Raw genomic sequence first — 19,471 nt, 5'->3', positions numbered from 1 at the left:
ACTGATGTAGCCAGTAACATAGTCTGTATACAGATTGATATTATTTTCGGCAGCTTCGCGGAAGATCTGCCAGTCAGTGGTAGCAAAACAGTGATTTAGTATAAAATCTGATTCTTCCGACCAACGTTGAATGGTTCTTAACGCTGGCCTCTCCTGTTTAAGCTTCTGCTTGTAAACGGGAAGTAGCAGAAGGATTCAGCACTCCATAAAGGTTATGGAGATGTGAAAGGTTGAACTGTTTTCATTACAAATCTCATACTGACAGGATGGATTTAACATTAATTTTTTTTTAATCAAACTTGTCTGGATTACAAAAAGTTAACCTTCATCTCCCAAATTAAATGTATATAACATTTGATAAGGAATAATGAAACCCATGTATATTGAGTATTTAGTTATAGTGTTATAGTGCTGCGTTACAGTATTTACAGTAGTTATAGGGTGATTTGGCTTGGTTGTGGACAGCCTTCTTGCCATAGGACAAGAGTGCCAGAGTGTGGAGTTAATCAAGGGGCAGCTGCAAAGGTGGAAAAAAGGTGGAAGAGGGATTCATGAAATGAAATGCAAAAAGATAGGGGTGTGTATGATATACAGAACATAAAATGAAGAATGATTTAAGTATATATAATACTGGGGTGGCTCTGTGGCACAGTGGGTAGCATTGATGCCTAGCAGCACTGTGGCCTTGGGTTCAATTCCAGACCTGGGGTGCTATCTGTGTGGAGTTTATACTGTATGTTCTTCTCTGGGTGCTCCCACAGTCTAAAGAAATACTGTACTGGTAGGTTAATTGGCTTCTGGGACAATTGGCTCTGGTGTGAGTGTGTATGTGAGTTTATTTATGTGTGTCTGCCCTGTGATGGATTGTTTGCCATGACAGCCCCCCCCCTCCACCCCCCCACCTGCCCCTCCCCCTGCTGCGTTGGATAAAGCAGTTAGAAAATGGATGGATGTAGTATTTATAACAAGTTTGATTTTTCATATTAATGCCCAGTAGCAATACTTCCTTCTTGTAATTAAGATACAGAAATGTTATGTATGGAATTGATGCTGCCTGGGGGCATGCTGGCGTGGCGGTTAGCACTGCTGATTCTCAATCCTGGAGTTGGGTACCTTTCTGTAAATTAGTACATTCCTCCTCTGTTCACATGGGTTTTCATCAGGCGCTTCACTGTACTCCCACTTTTCAAAGACATGCTACTCAGGTTGATTGATTAAATTTAAATTGTGCCCCTTGGGTGGGGGTAGCTGGTCTCCCCACTTCACAACACGATCGTGAGAAAGTGACCTTGGTGCCTCTCTTCTCTGTAATTTGTTCACAGTATTATTCCTGTTTTATTTCATAATACTGTATACTGTATTCATAGTATTTCTGAAAAAAATAAGTGCTTATACTGTAATATACCAACTGTTATTTTTTTTTCTTTTCCTGTCCTATCTTCGTCTGGTTAGAAACAAAGCAGCTGTTCTTTGACTACTGACTGTACTTGGAGCATGACCTCCAAAAGTGACATTGTTGTGACCGACAGCATTTTTTTCAAAAGAGTGAAAAGAAATATTCAATTTCATTTTAAATTCCTAGATATGCTGTAGTATATAGTACATTTTAGTGTATACTACTGTCTGATTTATTATATTATTGGTAAATCAAGTTTTGTAATCTGTGTTTCAGTGAATGAAAAAATCATCAAAACCAAGGTGAAAAAAGGGAGAATCATGTCTAGTATTTCAAATACACAACTACTGGGAAAAGGGATCTGCCTCACTAAACTGAGAGAGCGCAGATGCTCAGCCCATACGCCAATATCAGTGAAATCCTAAAAGGAAAAGCCAGACTTGTGTTTTAGTCTTGGACCGGAGACTGAAAACAGTTTGGGGTTGATTTGCCTGACAGTGTCACAGTATCCCATTCTTAAGGGAATTCTGCTGAGGCCAGTTCCCTTGCTAAACTGGAATCCTCTATGTTCTTCAGTTTGACACCTTGCACTGATTAGGTTCCACTTGTAGAAAAAGAATCTCAATAGATTTGGGGATAAACAAGGAAAGTCTTTCAGTGGCTGACATGCCAGTTTGAGGCAACTTTTGAGCAGTGTGTTCTGAAATGTTTAGAAACCAGAGGAAGAGTGTGGGGGTGGATGGGTTGGTGGTGTAACAGGCACATTAATTTAATAATCTCTTTTGTATTTCATGGTTAACTTTCTCTTTATAAATGGGTCTGCCTAAATACATACCTTGCCAACTGCTTAATTTTTTTATCTCACTGTTAATTTGCAATATGTCAGTCAAAATCAGCATAGTTTTATGTGTACAGCATTAGTGTATTAAAGAAAATAGGAAACATTATTAAATTGCTTTGACTCTGCCTATTAAATATAGCCCAATGCTGTTGATTGCAATAACCTATTCACTGAGTCTTCTAATTAAATTTCAGGTCAACTGACTATGGAACCACATATGAGAAGCTTAATGACAAAGTAGGAGCAAAAACTATTCTGAATTACTTGTATGTCAGCCCTAATAACAAGAGAAAGGTAAGGCCCTTATATTTATATATTTATATATTTGCATTACCCTTGCATGCCATTCTGCCATGGTAGATTTATCCTAGGTCATTTATCATTTTCTCATGATTTTACAGTGGGTAGACCATTGCTTTTCTTTAGTTGTCTGTGTTTTCTCTATGCTTTCCTACCCCATAGAATGGGAATATCATGATAAAGGTGTCTAAAGAATGTTGCTATGGTATTCCATTTTGTCCAGTGCCCTGCAATAGACAGGTGCCCCATTCTATCAGATGCTATCAGCACTGCTCTGCACCATGTGGTTCCAGGGCTCTATTTTGCTGTGACCCTTACCAAGACACGCAACTTTGTGATAATGAATGGATAGATTATTAGATTGAAACTGCAGATTTCCACGGTTCTTGCAATCTTTAAATCTTTTAGTTCTTTGAATCTTAATTACAAGATTTGAACAAGATGTGCCACACCAATCTAGCAACAGTTCCATTAACGCAAAGCTCTTAAACCAAGTTTTCTATTTCATTTATGGGGACCCTAATGGGATTTGTTGCATTTTATATTACCTTATTGCATTTATTTGGAAAACTATTGCAAAGTCTTGTGCAATCAAGGGAAACCAAGTCAGAATACAAGTAATGAAAACTTCAGTAAAGTCTTTGTTTTGAATATGAGATTTTTTTAAGAACAAACTTTGAACAAACCTTGAAACTTGAATATTAACCTCAAAGAACCTGGCTTTGCAAGTTGAAAATTCATAATTTGCTATTCTTCTTAAAAATGCGTAAGGGGAGGGAATTAATGGCTTGTGTGTTTAAAATGCAAAATAATATTTTGTTTCCATGTTATTTGATGGCATTAAACATTTTTTTCTTATTAGTATTAGTATTTATACCATAGGAAAAGTTCAAATGGCTTAGTGAATTCCAATGTCAAAATCAAAGGCAAAGGATAAGTTCTTATTTACAACCCTCGTTTCTGTGCCTTCTCTTGGGAGATAAGTGGCAGCTGAGCAGTTAATTAGATACCCAGGAGTGAAGGCTGGCAATGTTACAGCACAGCCTTCTCTGTCTATTCTCCACTCCCTCCTACTCTACAGTAGTAATTTTCTCTTTGTGTCCTCTCTTTCTGCAGTCAAAAATCATTATTTCTTTTGCATGGTCGTACTTTGATCATGTTACAAACTGTGCTGCACAGCAAGTGGGACCCTGCAAAATGATTTTAATGCATAGCATTATTACTCCAATATGGACCTCCACCATAACCTTTCTTTTGATATTGAGCCACTGCACACCATTGCTTTCATTTGTCTAAGCTGAAAAAATGCAGATATATTTGCTTTCTTATGTTGTTCTTTTAATTAAAAGAACTTAGAATTTAGAAATAATTTTTGCTACATATGCAGGGGTATAGGCTGGGTATTAAAACATTTTTTTTACAGAGGGATTCTGACAGTATGTCATACATGCACATTAGTGAACGTAGTTGTAGTTTGGTACGTGCTATCACATAAAGTATGAAAAAAATTCTGAGACACTTCTCAAATGGCAAGCAAGGGTAGTTGATCTATAGTATGGGTTAAGGAAAATGATTGATACTTCATATTTTGAATATTTCAATTTCAAACCCAGTTTGATTACTGACTCTTGTGCACTTTCTTTTATATGACTGTAAAGCTAAGGTTTTCTTGCTGGGTGACTTTCTAGAAGTAGTTATTGATGCATAGTTCACACACTGGTTTTATTTGACAAAAAGGTCTGCTAAATTTGAAAAAATATATGTAAACAATGCCAGAAGTATGGAAATTTGCAAATTAATTTTAATTTATTTATAAAACAGTTATTTCTATGGTTACAAATCCCATACAATATCAGGCACAATACCTACAATATATTGTTTTTGATTTGTTAAATTGTTTTTAGTCTAAGATTTTTAATTTTAATTTTAATATACAGTATTTGCTGGTTCAATAATAAAAAAATATTTCCTTTCTAGATGAAAGTCATGACATGCTATAGTATTTAAGCTGATGATTTTTTGTGCTTGTTCCTATGTGTGCATAACAGGGCTCTGCCTTTGTCTTCCTAGTTGCACCACTAATAACAGATCTCAGTGCTACAGTAATTAAAAATGTTAAAACCTAGCTCTCCATATATACATTGACCCAAAATTGATGTGTATTGTGTCTATGCTGTTCAGAAACAATTACACCCTTGTGAAGCTCTGTTCCCAACAACAGACAGGTGGGTGGAATATGAATGCTGCCTCAGATGATCTCCACACTTCTGTGTTCAATGCCTTTGAATGGCCTTTTATCTTCACGCAACTCTGGAATGAGCCTGCATTTACAAATGTAAATGAATATTTCATGTCATCCATTTATAGCCAACAGGTGAAAACAAAAAAAATTGACATTCCTCTTGGGGGCTTGTTGAAAACTATAATGAACGTGAAAAGTGTTAAAATGAGAATAACAAGAATGTCCTAAGAGCCATCTTTAGCTCTGTGTAAAATGAACAGAACAGAACAGAACTTCATTATCACTTTGTCAGAAGCTGTTAATTAAGTGGATCCATTCTTTACCTCGCTGAATGGCAGTATCTTCTTTTAGCAATCTTGGCAGTTATTTTAAATGTTTTTTTCATTATTTTGTTCACCCATATGTTATGCCTGGATTTTGATTTGTTAATTTGGTTTTGAAGATGAAGATGTGGTTTGAAGATGTTCAGCCTCCCTTGACTCGAAGAGTAGTATGAAAAGAGTCATTGTTAAAGGTTACTCAAAGTCATTGAAGATACTTCACCAAGGTTCAAAAGATTCTGCTATTCCATCTGTTTTATGTGGTTTCATCGTTTTTCTAAAATACATATTAATTACATAGTTCTTTTACAATACCCATCCAGATCGTCTTTTGTCAGCACTCAGAAAGCGCAATAATTTCTCTAAAAAAGAATAATGTTTTTTATTTGTGTTAGTTGTTCGGATTTTCTGATTATCTGAACCAAGAAATAGTAAGAAAGTAGGTCAAAACTTATGAACTCATAGTAAAGTATTCAATTTCTGTAGGTTTCCAAAACCTACAGTGTGTCTTTTATGGACTTTCGAGCTTTGTTTGTAATGTATGGTTTGTAAAGAAATTTAAAATATTATCTTAGATTTAGAGATTACAAAGTGCAGATTATTGTTGCCTCTTTTTTAGCTCCCTAACACACACTTGTTTAAAGTCTGACTTTGGTTTCAGGAAAACTTTCTAGAACATGTCACTGATTGACTTTTCTCTATATACTGTACCTGGTGATCAAAGTTAAATTAAATTAAACTTAGTCCATTCAAAATGTTTAACATTTGAACAGTTAAACAGCCTCAAGAACCAGCCTCCTAATTTCCAGGGAAATGTGTTCTGTGTACGTAATAAAACTGTTGAGATGCACAGACCCATGTGATTCACCAATCTGGAAGTCCCCAGGAGTGGAGTTCTAAGTTGCCCTGTTAAAACCGTGGATGAACTGTATTTAGCAGTGTACTTGTAATCTGGAGTCTTTGAAAATGTCTCTCAGAAAGGCACGCAAGCATAAGTCCAGTAGAATCTACATCTGTGCGAAAATAGAAGTCAAGTTGAATCAGCTGGGTGCTGCACAGAATACGCTTGGTGGTAATGTGGTGGAAATGAACAACCTTGCACTGAAAAAAAAAAGAAACATCTGTCAGCCCTTAGGCATAATCTGAAAATGTCTGTAATAAGCATCAGCGCTCAGTAGGGGAAAAAGAAAAACTGGATAGGAATAAACAGTCGCGTGGCACCGAGTTATTTTGAGTTTACTTCTAGTTTTAAGAAAGTGAACTTTTTATAATAATGATAAAAATAACAATAAACTATTTTATATAGTGCCTTTAAAGGTGGCTTTTCAAAGTGCTTTATAGATTGACAACAAGAACAAAAAAAATATACAACATATGCACAATGAAAATACACAATGAGAGGAAACAGTGGATGGGGTACTGAATATAGTAGGAGCAGAGGGGTAAAGAACAAATCCAGTTAAGTAAAGGCTCTTCTAAAGAATAAGGTTTTTAGTCTAGATTTGAAGGAGTTTAGGGAAGGTGACTCTCTAATATCCTTGGGGATAGAGTTCCAGAGGTTTTGGGGCATAACAGCAGAAGGCATAGAGTGCAGACATTCTAGGAGACCAGAATTAGAAGAGCGAAGGTTGCGAGGTGGGGAGTAGGATGGCAGTAGCTCAATCAGGTACTGTGGTGCCAAGCCGTGTAGAGCTTCATAGGGGAGCATGAGGATTTTGAAGTAGACACAAAACCTGACAGGAAGCCAGTGCAAGGACTCCAGGATAGGAGTGATGTTATCGCTTGCACTAGACATGGACAGGATACTGGCTGCCGAATTTTGGACATACTGGAGTTTGTTCAGTGTGGATTTAGAAACCCCAACAAGTAGAGCGTTTCAATAGTCAATTGCAATGGAAGTAGTTTCTCAGCACTCAGAAGCATATACATTAAATAGATCTATGCACTGCATTGCCCTAAATGGGAATGATGACTTAATTACCCTAAAAGCAAAAGATTGAAAGAAAGGGCTTCAGCTATTCAAACTGTTGCATTTGGCATTGAATACACTGGCATTTTAACAGTTACAGCTAATATGTATTGGCTATTCCTGACTCTTAACCTGTTTACGCCTGAAACAATGCTTATCGAGAACACCATTCAACATGAAATTTCTCATGACAGAATACTTGAACATAAAATCGTAGCACATTTCATACATTTTCCTTGGTTTGGCAAGACTGTTGAGTGTTTTAAAGCTAATATGTTGATGCCCTGACTTATATTTTCCACTCAAATGAGTGGAAGGTTGCATTTGATTATTTGGAGACAATCTGAAGCCCTAACCCTAACTACCCAAACCCTTAGCTAGGGTTAGGGTTAGGATTCTAGACAACATAGAGGATGTTTGATGGCATGGTTGTGTTTTTGGACAGAAAGGATATTTAGGAAAAGTGATATTTCAATGTTATCTTCACATTTTTTTCTTGTCTATATGTCTCTATGCACTGCATTGCCCTAAGTGGGAATGATGACTTAATTACCCTAAAAGCAAAAGTTTGAAAGAAAGGGCTTCAGCTTTTCAAACTGTTGCATTTGGCATTGAATGCACTGGCATTTTAACAGTTACAGCTAATATGTATTCGCTATTCCTGACTCTTAACCTGTTTACGCCTGAAACAATGCTTATCAAGAACACCATTCAACACGAAATTTCTCATGACAGAATACTTGTCAAAAGATAAATTTTGTAGCACAGTTCATACATTTTCCTTGGTTTGGCAAGATTGTTGAGTGTTGTAAAGCTAATATATTGATGTCCTGAGTTATACAGTATTTTCCACTCAAATGAGTAGAAGGTTGCATTTGATTCTTCGGAGACAATCTGAAGCCCTAACCCTAACCACCCAAACCCTTAGCTAGGGTTAGGGTTAGGATTCTAGACAACATAGAGGATTTTTGATGGCATGGTTGTGTTCTAGGACAGAAAGGATATTTAGGAAAAGTGATATTTCAATGTTATCTTCACATTTGTTTTCTTGCCTACTGTACAGTAGCAACACACTGAAGATGATACTTAACTTGGTTTAAATGCTTAGTTTTGCTGGCCTTCAGATAATTTGATCTCATGTGATTGAGGTCATGTGATCTTAAAAGCTGACCAAGTGGAAACATTTAAATGCTTAAAAGTAGGGTGCCCAGTATGCCTCGTGACTGGGAGTTGGGCCTCATGGGTAGAGTAAGAAGAGGAAGACTTCCCCGACTCCCTGAGGGTCATTTGAGAGGCACTGCCTCATGAAAGCGAGCTACATGTACTGTAGGACCTCAGGGGATAGAAATGGAAGAGGAAGACTCCCCTGACTTCTTGAGAGTTGCTTTGAGAGGCGCTGCCTCACGACTAGGCTATGCCCTCAGGTGATAGAAAGGAGATAGCCCCTTGACTCGCTGAGAGTCGCATGAGAGGCACTGCCTCACAAGTGGGAGTGAATCCCTTAGAGAAAAGAGAAAGAACTCCTTGACTGGAGGAATCACTTTGAGAGGTGCTGCCCGAGGGGTTAAGAATGAAGAAAAAGCTGCTTGAGAAGGAAGTGATAGAAGTCCTCTGACTGGCTGAGAGTCACTTTTGTGGTGCTGCTTCACAACTGGGCTATGCCCTCAGGGGACAGAGAGAGGAGAATTAGTAGGTTAGAGCTTCTGAGAACAATGTGGCCCGGCGTCTCCTCTGGCTCATGCTTTGAGAACCTCCCCAGAAGGGGTCAAGGTGTCGCTGCCATCCTGAGGTGGCCATCCCTGAGGTCAGGGAAGTGTACATCACTTATGCCCCAGAGGGAACCTGGATGCAAAGGCAACACAAAAGAAAGAGGAGGAGGAGGGAGGAGGAGGGAATTCAAAAACTCTAGACATGTGTGTTAGCATGGTTAGGGTTTAAATAGGAAGGAGAAAATTGAATGATAGAGGAAGGGGCAGAGCAGCCCCAGCTTCTCCCCTCGAACCTTCACCTATCAGTTTCCATTTAGTGTCTTTGACCAGGAGAGTTTCTGTGCTGTGAAGCTGTCGGAAACCAGATTTTATACGTTTCAGGGTGATATTTGTGTGCCATTTATTATTTAAAAATGATTACATTGAAAATTTGTGGTCAGAGTTGGATTTAGTCTATCTATGCCTTGTGGTTGAATTGCTCTGTTCCTGTATATTTTCCACCAAATATTCTTTCTTAAAAAGAGTAGAGGTGTTACCCTGGTGTCCTGGCCACATTTCCCATTGGCCTTTACCAATCATGGCCTCCTAATAATCCCCATCTATGAATTGGTTCATTCTTTTCTCCTCCCCACTGATAGCTGATGTATGGTGAGCGTACTGGCGCACTGTGGCTGCCGTCACATCATCCAGGTGGGTGCTGCAAGTTGGTGGCAGTGGAGGTGAGTGTCTAGAAAAGTGCTATATAAGTGTGAGGAATTATTATTATTTCAGTGAGGCAGGCATGTTATAGAAGTGCAATGCCTGTTCAGTACAGGGCAGAGGGAAACAATGATCATTGAGCTTTAAACTACTTGTACTGTAGGTAAAGAATAATTGATTACAGTTAAGTGTCAGGACTGAAAATTGTTGATGATGACTCATTATTTTTAACCTTACAGAAGTATGTCTCATCTTCTCTTTTGGTTATTAAAAGTAAAGCCTGATCTCTTTCACAGGTTTTTTGTTGTCTATTTCCCCATAATTTAGATCTGCAGTGAAAGAGGTCAGCTGAGCCAACATAGTAAGCAGGGTAATTAACAGTCATTGAACAATCACCCTATTGCTCTTTTCACTTTCTTCTTCAATTGATCCTCCTATTGCAACAACCTTCGTATTAGCAGTTTAATTAACAAATTGTTGTTGATGGTCATTGGTACTGTATTTTATTTAATTGTTACAGACTTCTAAAAATACAGCTTTAAATCTTGTTTTTTTTCAAAGCATACTTCCTGGATTGTTATTATTATGTGATTGCTACTGTAAATATTGTTGTGCAAAATAGTATGCTTCTTTTTTAAAGGCAATATAAACATTGTATATTACCTTAATTTTAGGATTTAATTTATGACAAATGTATGGTCCAAGTAAATATATTTTTCATCTTGGAATATTATGTTCTTGGCATTTTTCCTCCCATCCATCCATGGCTTTCTGTGTGAGTCGTAATCTCCCAAGTTTTTTTGACATTTCATTGGACAAATGAAATTGACATTTTTATACTGTATCTTTGGCAACATATTTTTTTCAGGAGGCATTGAAATAAATTCAGTATCCGAACAAAATCATGTTTTCCTTAAGTACAAAACTGAACCAGCTTTGCAATATTATCTTGTTGTCCTTCAGTGCACAAATAAAAAATGACAAATGTGTTATTTAAGATGTTTAATTGTATAAAATGTGTGCAAGGAAAGAGTTATAGTATATATTATTATCAATACTATAATATTAATTAATCAAATAGGATTAGTATATACCTAGAATAATATTTATTTCAGTAATGTGTTAAATTTAGCTAAGTATTGGTGATCATATAGTACATACAGTATAGTACAGCCCAGTATTTTCCCATTTGCTACTCTTATATTCCACAGCACTAGGGTCAACAGTGTCCCTTCATGCTTACAGATGGAATGCTGTATCCTTTATTTCTTATATTCCAATATGAAAAAAATATAATGAAAGTCATATTATTGTGGGTCTTTCATTAGAGCAAAGTGAAACATTTAAACAAATTCTATAGTATTTATTTGAGACATATGAATGAGCTTGCCTATCTAGTGGATTAATGTTAGTTTTAGCTTTGACAATAATGATAAATGACTAATTTAAATATGAAGCATGTTGTTTAACAGTTTGTTAAGACCAAATTACATTGTTGTGTTCGTATATGAAAGCAATGATGTGTGTGTGGTCAGGGAGCTATTATGTGTGTCACAAAATAGTAGAAATCTGAAAAGTAAAAAAAAAACAATTATTATTGTGGTCGTTCACAAGCCTTTCACTAGTAACAGAGCTGGCATCATTAGCAAATACAGTACAATGATGTAGGTGACTACCGTAGCTCTATGTGGATAAAAAACATCCCCAGATTTTATACAGTTACATACATTGAATTGAAAAGAAGGCTGAAAACCATTCTTAGTCTCTCCAAGCCCTAGCTTAGTACCATTTAAAGCTACAAAAAGACAACTGTTATCCAACCTGACTTGTGCAGTGTCTTTGAGGAGCACGAAAATAAACTAGAATAAATAAATCAATGAAGAGATAAATCCTTTATTTGTGTTTGCTGTGTTTTATTAAAAGGCAAGTTTGTGCCATACATTTGTTCAAATCCCAGCTTGTGATCTTTCTAACCCTGATGCTCGGCTTTTACTAAGGGAGCAGCCCTTTGTGAAAACATTCCAAACCTACTGTTGACATTTACAAACCTCTCATTCAGCAGCCAAGCCTTGTCCCCAGTCAACTGACCTGAGCCCTAGGCTTCAATTAAGCGCTCCTTTTCTCCTGTGTTAGATGAATGGTTAAATCTCGTTAAGTCCTTTTTTCTTGCTGACATGGCTCCAAAATGATATATCTTCAGTTCAAGAGTAATTGGCAAATAACCCACATTGATCTTTAATAAGCAGTACCTTTAAACTCCTTTTTCTGTACACACAAAGGGAATAACTGATGAAAACATAAATGGCATTAGGCAAAATTGTCTGTTGTGCTATAGGCATGTTCATGAAACATTTAACATCTGTTTTTTTTATATTGTTCTCTCAGTGTCAAAGAGGGTATGCACTTTAAAAGTGTTTGTCAGGTGCTTTTTCACAGTCACTTTTTAACACAAAGAAATGCTTTCAATTATTTTGAATAACATTTTAATAAGGCCACCTATTAATAACATGAAAGGATTTTTAAGGCTATTAACATTAGGAAAAGGGAGGGTCTTTTTTTGCTCATCAGACACTTTCTTCCGAAATTGTTAATTCATCTGTACCCTCTACATCTCGTGGTGTTGGAGACGATGTAGGGGGAGTGCTGCTGCTGTTCTGCACACTTGGTGCTATTTCTGAAGGCAAGCCACTGCTTTTGAGGTTTCCGTCTATTGTTATGCATCATGCCTCCTTTGGCCTATCTCTTTTTCTCTCGCCACATGGTGTCCGTTGAAGGTCTTCCCCTGGAACTGCAGAATGTGGCATTCTGCATACATAATCAGCCATCTCCATCTGTTGTGATGCTGCTCTCCAGGCTTGTTATTCCTCGAGTTCATTTGACTCTGTGGCAGCATTACGTTTTTAATCTTTCTAGCTTTGCAATGATAAATAATAATCAACTTTATTTTATATAGCACCTTTAAAGGTGGCTTCTCAAAGAGTTTTACAGATCAAACACAGCAATAAAAAAATATGTACAATGATAATACACAATGAAAGGAGACAGTGGATGGGAGTACTGAATACAGTAGGAACAGAGAAGTAAAGAACAGAACCAGTTAAGTAAAGGCTCTTCTAAAGAATAAGGTTATTAGTTTAGATTTGAAGGAGTTAAGGGAAGCTGACTCTCTGAAATCCTTGGGGATAGAGTTCCAGAGGTATTGGGGCATAACAGGAGAAGGCACTGTCACCCATAGAGTGCAGACAGGCTTGGGGGACAGATAGGAGACCAGAATTAGAAGAGCAAAGGTTGCGAAGTGGGGAGGCGAGGTGAGGAGCCCAGTTCAAGGACTCCAGGATAGGAGTGATGTGATTACTTGCACTAGACCTGTTCAGGATTCTGACTGCCGAATTTTGGACATATTGGAGTTTGTTCAATGTGGATTTAGAAACCCCAGCGAGTAGAGCATTACAATAGTCAATTGCAATTTAAGTAGTTTTAAAAGACATTAGCCACACACTGAAGATGATACTTAACTTGGTTTAAATGCTTAGGAGGTTGCTGGCCTCCAGATAATTTGAACTATGTCTTTGTTTGCTTTGCTGTTTTGTGTGTTCACATTCCTCCCACTTTCAGCATCTGTTGACACATTAGAAACGTCCATTCTTCTGATGGAAGGCATGTTCACTGTAACTGGGTAATTCGCCTTGGAATTGGTCTTCAGGTTGTTTTCCCTTTATTGATGTTCAGACTAATGCCACTTACTGTTACTGTCTAATTTCCATCTTCTATTGAATGTCCTGGTATTGGCTGGAAGGAAGACTAATATCAACAGTGTATTCCATTCCTTTTTGCATGAATGTCATTGTCTGTGATAAGTCTTCTATTTCTTGTCACTTGTTTCATCAGCCAGTCCAACGCAAGGATAAAAAGGAATTCTGACAGAATGCAACTTTGTTTCACTGACATGTCTATCTTGAAACCTTGTTAGGTGCCTTTTGTACAAACTCTTTGATTCTGAAATCCTCATACACTCTCTTGACCAATTTTCATTATAACTGTATTTTAATACAAACCATCTGTGATTGTGCTTAGTTGGTTAAACTATAAGTATTTTGTCTTATTTTTGACATTACATTATTCATTTAAAAATTGAAAAATGTCAACATGAACTATTAAGACCTGTTAAAATAGTTAAGACAGTTCAATTAATTAATTAAAATAAAAGCCTTCCATATACGATTAAGCTGTTGATATTTTTTTTACCAGTGTGTTCTCTTATGTGTCTTCTATTCTATATCATCCAAGATGTTATTGCAGTCAAATTGATTTAGTTTTTTTCTTTAGGTGTACTTTTAATTATGTTTCAACTCTTTTGACGTTATACCCTATACTCTGAGTTTCAGAAGTCCAGAACTTTCATTCAAGTGCATTATCCTAAAATGTAAAAAATGTAACAAGTGTGACTTAAACAGAAGGAAAAAAAAAACTAATTCTTATTATGGGTATTTTTGATAAATTACCCACCTGTGTCTATTAATAATAAATGGCTTGGTACAGTAGTAACTATTTGGTTAGAAAATTCATAATTAGTAGGTTGAGGAGAGATTATGTTCTGTATGCTGATGGTGCTGGATATATCATACCTCAACTACGGCTTTTCTTTAAAATCAAGAAAATACAGAAAAAAAAGCAAGCAGATCAATTACATGCATCAATTAGCACCAATGATTAAGGGCTCAGTTGGGATGAAAACTTCCAGGAACAGTGGTCCCTTAGGACCAGGATTGAGGAGAACTAATTTAAAACAACCTGTAAATCCTGGTTAACCATGAGCCTCAAGTGCCAAGATTTGGTCTGAAGAATGATAATTTTTGCTGGTTTTTTTTTCGTTCCTTTTCAAGGGAAAATGTAACTGGCTCTTGATTAGGTCTGTAAATTAAGTCAGTCACTGAAATCGGTTTTGTGGTCAGTGTTATTAATGAACAATGTTAAAACACTATTTTAACTGTTGATATTATTTTATGCAATATGCAATTTAATTTGTTAGCCAAAACAGTGATGCATACTGTCTAACATTTATAATTTATATATTTTTTAGTGCAGTAAACAGTGCAGCCACTAGATGGTGGCTGTTTCTTTCCAGTTCTGTTCAACTGCAGGTTTTTGTCAAGAATTTAAGGCACATCATTATGCTGTGTGCAGGGAAGTTTGCCAGGTTGAAGCAGATTTTTATTCTTTCAACAGCAATATGCAGTACCTTAATTAGCTGTCCTAATCACGTTTAAAACCTAGGAGCTACAATGTGTGCATGCTAATTCCAGAGTATGCTCTGACTTTATACCACCTTATTGTTTAGCTTGTTCAAGTAGCAATTTGGTATACAATACATTTTAAAAACAGGTACTATATGAAAAAGGTTGAGTTACAAAATGTAGAATGGGAATGTGAGTTTAGTTCACAGCCATTCCTATGTGTTTCAGTCCTACAGTACCTCTCCACAGGTGAAGACTCATTTTAAAGCTTTTTGCCTATGTGGTCACTGAAGTTTTATTGAATTGCTTCATATTTTAAAATTCCAAAATAACATGCTTTATCTAACAAACTAGAAATGTATCTTCACTAGTTTAATGCCTTGAGATTAAACCAAATCGTAGTTATAAACATGTCTAAAACAATGTATGGTGTGTTATTTTATGCTTTGCTTTTAAAATGCTGCCAATTGATTTATTTTGCCAGTTACAGAAAATCTTTATCTTTATCTAATCTGTTGTTACCAATTTACTAAAGCTATTTTATGACAGATCTAGCCTTATATAATTGAAAACTAATTTAAACAAAGCCCACAGAGAAATACACATTATACACTTGATACAGCATGTCCAGTTGAGCATCGGACATGATTGTACCCCAGAATGAAGTTTCTTGTAGTGTTATTTACAGGATGTACTGTATAGCAAGGTTTAAGATTGTTTTTGTAACTTGTCCATCCTTCAAGTTGGCAGAAGACACAATTTTAATACTCACAGAAATAAAAAAATGAGATTAATTTAGCCAGAACTTAGTTTTGTGATTGCTAAGTACAAAATGCAAAGTTCAGCTGAATTGTAAGCCTTCATATTTTTTTGTTTGGCTGATGTACATGTCTCTGCATGAAGAAGAACTCTGTAGAACTCTAAATTAGTCTTCCTTTTCATAATGCCATTGTCACACTCTTCTTAATTTAGAATGAGCTTCTAGTTTTCAGAAGTGAGAAATGCTGAGAGAATTAAATTTCCTTTAAAAAAGAATTAAATTCTCTTCCCCATAATGCAGGTAATTATTCAGCAGCAGAGAATATACTGCAAATTACCTATAACACTGGTCAGCAGACTCATCAGAATAACTTGCACATGTAACTTAAAATTTAGACTTCAAAATTGTGTTGTCAAGATTATGACAAAACCAAAACAGTGAGTGCTTTGCTGTTTTCATTTTAATAGCCTGGACAGTGGATAAATGCATACCAATTGATTTATGTATTCATTATTTTTAGTAAAAGCTGCCACTTTATCATATTATGTAGAAGCTGTTTGAATTTTGCATTACATGTGGGATGTGGTGACAAATATAAGTTGATAAATGTCAGAAAACCATAAAGTTGCTGCAAGAGGAGAGCTTCATCTTACATTCAGTAGTCAATGAAATGCTTTGAACAAAAGAGTCCTCCTACTTGGCATTTGCACAACATTAATCAAGCAACAGACTGGCCGCATTAGTTTAAAAGACTTGTTTGTAGAGAAAAAATAAATACAAAATAAGAAGCTTTTTCTTCCCATGTTCAGGTAAACTGTTAAATCTGCTTTGCTGAAACCAATGCTATTGATAAAAATCTTCCTGGGACTGCTGGTGCTGAGAGAGATATGATAAGAGAATTTAAAGTTCCAAAAATCACATTGACCATCAAGCATTTAGCATTTGCTAAGGTGCACTTTAAAAAAATAGCAATAGCATTTATTATTACTTTGCATTCCAGAGCCTTGATTTCTGTGCTTGTCATAGCCTTGTAGGATTGAGATTACAGTACAAAAAAAGACTTGGAATCTCAAATTGAATGGTAAGGAAATGTCATCAGATTTTCAAAACCTGATGGAATCTGACAAGAAGGGTGCCCTTTTCTGTGTAGAGTGAAACATTTACAGTGTCCTTAGGGCATTTGTTCCGAAATGAAAGTACTATGCCCTATTAGTTCTTTTCTAGTATAGAAAGGGGCCTGGCAGGACTGTGACAGAAGAGTTCTTCCTGTTTCTAGTCTCCTTTTGTTTATGCAGTATGACTTAAATATTGTTTTTTCACACCTGCAGACATTCTGTTACATTTATTAATTAAAAGGCATTACAGATTTGGAATTATGTCCTTAGAATAGTCTGTATTTTCCCATTTGTAAGGGTATGATGGTGTTTTTATTGACATTTCTGCCTCCTGTACTTAGCTTTATAAAACTCCTTAAGCAAATTGTGTGTAGAGTTAAAAAAAAGGCATGGAAGTAAAGGTCTGTCTGGGGCATGAGTGTGACATCATTCCAGTGTGCCTTGAAGGATTAATGTGAGACACAGCAAACCAGCTTTCCTGAAAAAGAGAGAGGCAAGTTATTATTCTGGAGCATTATAATTACTTCTGTGAAAACAAATTGGTTCACTGTTAATCATTCATGTGACCGATTATCATACTAGAGAAGGAAAATATTTATGAGGATGTGCATGAATTGGAGAAATTCAAGTTTGCTGATACAGTTCCTTTGGAGAATTATAATAGCATCTGTGACATTTATATACAGAATATAACACAGGGCGCCCTGTTTGGATCCTTGGTGCAAATATCATACAGCTTGCTTGTTAAATATTGAGTCTGAAAGGGAAATGATAGATATCCAGTGTGCAGTCCATAACAGATTTGAAAATTGGGCGATAAAAACATACTCACACTACTTACTTTATCCATTGTGAATATTAGAACAGTGCAATGCATTCTCTTACAGCATCCGTTTAAAAAACAACAGAACCAACACAAGAACAATAAATTGACAAGGAAGTCAATGATTTAAATGTCCATCTAAACTGTATAATGTAGATGCTTTCCTTTGAAGCTAAATTGCTCATTTTGAACATTAGATTGAACATTTTAGTGTTGCACATGCATCAGTATACAACAATGTAATTTCTTGTTGTAACTGATGCATTTCACATATTCACCAATTTTCTCAGTCATGTTTTGAGAAGATGTTCTGACAGATTTTTGCTAAGCATTGTTGCAAAATAATGTTTTAATCCATGTAAAAAATATAATGAGATGCAAGAGAGAGTGAGAAAGGGAAATTCTAATGTGAACTCAGCTTCCAGCTTTCATTCCAACATCTTTTGTTTTACTTTGTTTAACATTTTTTTAGATTGTATTTTTAAACTTGTCACATCCTTTTGTCTTTTCATTTGCTCCCACTTTCAGAAGTTTGGTCCAACCCTAACAACCCTAAGGGACATTTGAATAGTGTGCTTTATTGGGGTAACTCGCCTGGCTGACTGGTGTATACTGGGGCGGAATAATGAACAGGCTGGCATTGATCAGGGGGCCCTGATTGGCCAGAATTTTTGTTGTTATTATTTTGTTAATGGACCTGTGGGTCCAATTGGTCCATAAAAACGCTGAATAATTTGTGAATCGATGATTGGTTAGATGCAATAGGTTTGCAGTTCCAATTTATTTATATCACTGTTGTGTCACTCAGTGGGTCATCTCTGGTGCAGTTTCATGGTGGCTAATATCAGAATGTGTGATAGAAAATATTGTAGTGAGTTCGGGTTCTCGGGCTGGTGCCCACACCGCTCCTGCCCCAATTTGTCCCTCACAACATGGGCGCAAACCTGGGTCTCCGGCGTTATTCAACAGGTGCTTGCCGGCTGAGCTAAAGAAAACCTTCCTCGGCCCGGACAGCCAAGATCCCTGTTATACGCAGGGGAGTAGAGGGCAGTACTGTCACCGTGCTGCAACCGGCTTGTACAATCTGTCTGTTGGCTGTATTCATTACAATATGATAGTGGGGTGCAAAAACGAAAAGCACAGCGGTTAAAAGAGCAGAGTGAGTAGGATCTACTTAAAAAGATTCCCAAATTGACAGGTTATTTCAAGTGTGCTGGACCGTCATCCAGTCAGCCTGAGTCAGACCCCGACCCTGAGTTTACAGCTACTGTTGCAGCCAGTGCTACAGCAATAGGTAAGCTGCAGCTAGCTTGGGCGCAGGCCACATCAACGCCAATCATGATGACGAGCCAGCTCATAGACTGGCTGTGAATCTGATTAATGGTTGCATTGCTGTACTTACCTGTACATTACAGGCTGTAGTAGTATGTGGACATGTTCCCTGTGTGTGCCGCGTCATATTCCGTTTGAATTGGTGGTAGCAGGCTCTTACTCTGAATGCATCACTGAATTATTACAGTATTTTCTCTCGCTTGTTTTCTGGTAATGGGATGGGTGGGGGCCTACACAATGTGTAGCCTAGGGGCCTCTGATCACCTTAATCCGACACAGGGTTTATAAATATAGGGCTGTTGGAAATAACTTTTTTAATGAGTATGAGCCAGGGAGCTCTTGCAAGAGTAAAGATAAAGTAGAGTAAGGAATGTGAAAATTCATTCCTCATTCAAGCAAAAAGCATGATATTTATTCTTACTGTAGGTAGGCAGAAATGGGCGATATTAGAGTTTGACATCCTCTCAGACTTTTTATTTAAAACTCAAATAAGTCAGTTTTCATAACCATTTGTTTCATGTTTGCTCTCCTCTCTCTACTTTTGTAAATGTGTACATCGGTTAACAAACAACATACAGTAGGTAAAATTCTTTTACTTTTAAATATTGGTTGGGGCTATTAATGCCAGTATGTATGGAGTTACAAATAGTTTAGTGCATTGCACATGGTGAAGATTCCCCTGCTCAGACAAAAGCAATGTTTAGGTACATTACCAATTGGAAAATGTCAGA

At 36.8% G+C, this 19,471-nt stretch overlaps 1 protein-coding gene across 1 annotated transcript in view; it reads left to right on the top strand.

Moving 5' to 3' along the window:
- sorcs1 (sortilin-related VPS10 domain containing receptor 1) overlaps positions 1-19,471 on the top strand; it is a 220,009-nt gene that overhangs the window by 135,552 nt on the left and 64,986 nt on the right. Inside the window, exon 3 of the mRNA XM_088915889.1 lies at positions 2,432-2,531. Within this exon, the coding sequence (XP_088772015.1) occupies positions 2,432-2,531 (100 nt within the window). The remainder of the gene's footprint in view (positions 1-2,431; positions 2,532-19,471) is intronic.

The sequence above is a fragment of the Atractosteus spatula genome, chromosome 5, assembly GCF_055471065.1.
Source record: "Atractosteus spatula isolate fAtrSpa1 chromosome 5, fAtrSpa1.hap1, whole genome shotgun sequence".
Lineage (NCBI taxonomy): Eukaryota > Metazoa > Chordata > Actinopteri > Semionotiformes > Lepisosteidae > Atractosteus > Atractosteus spatula.
Note: the sequence above shows the minus strand (reverse complement) of the source record. Positions and strands in the feature narration are given on the sequence as shown.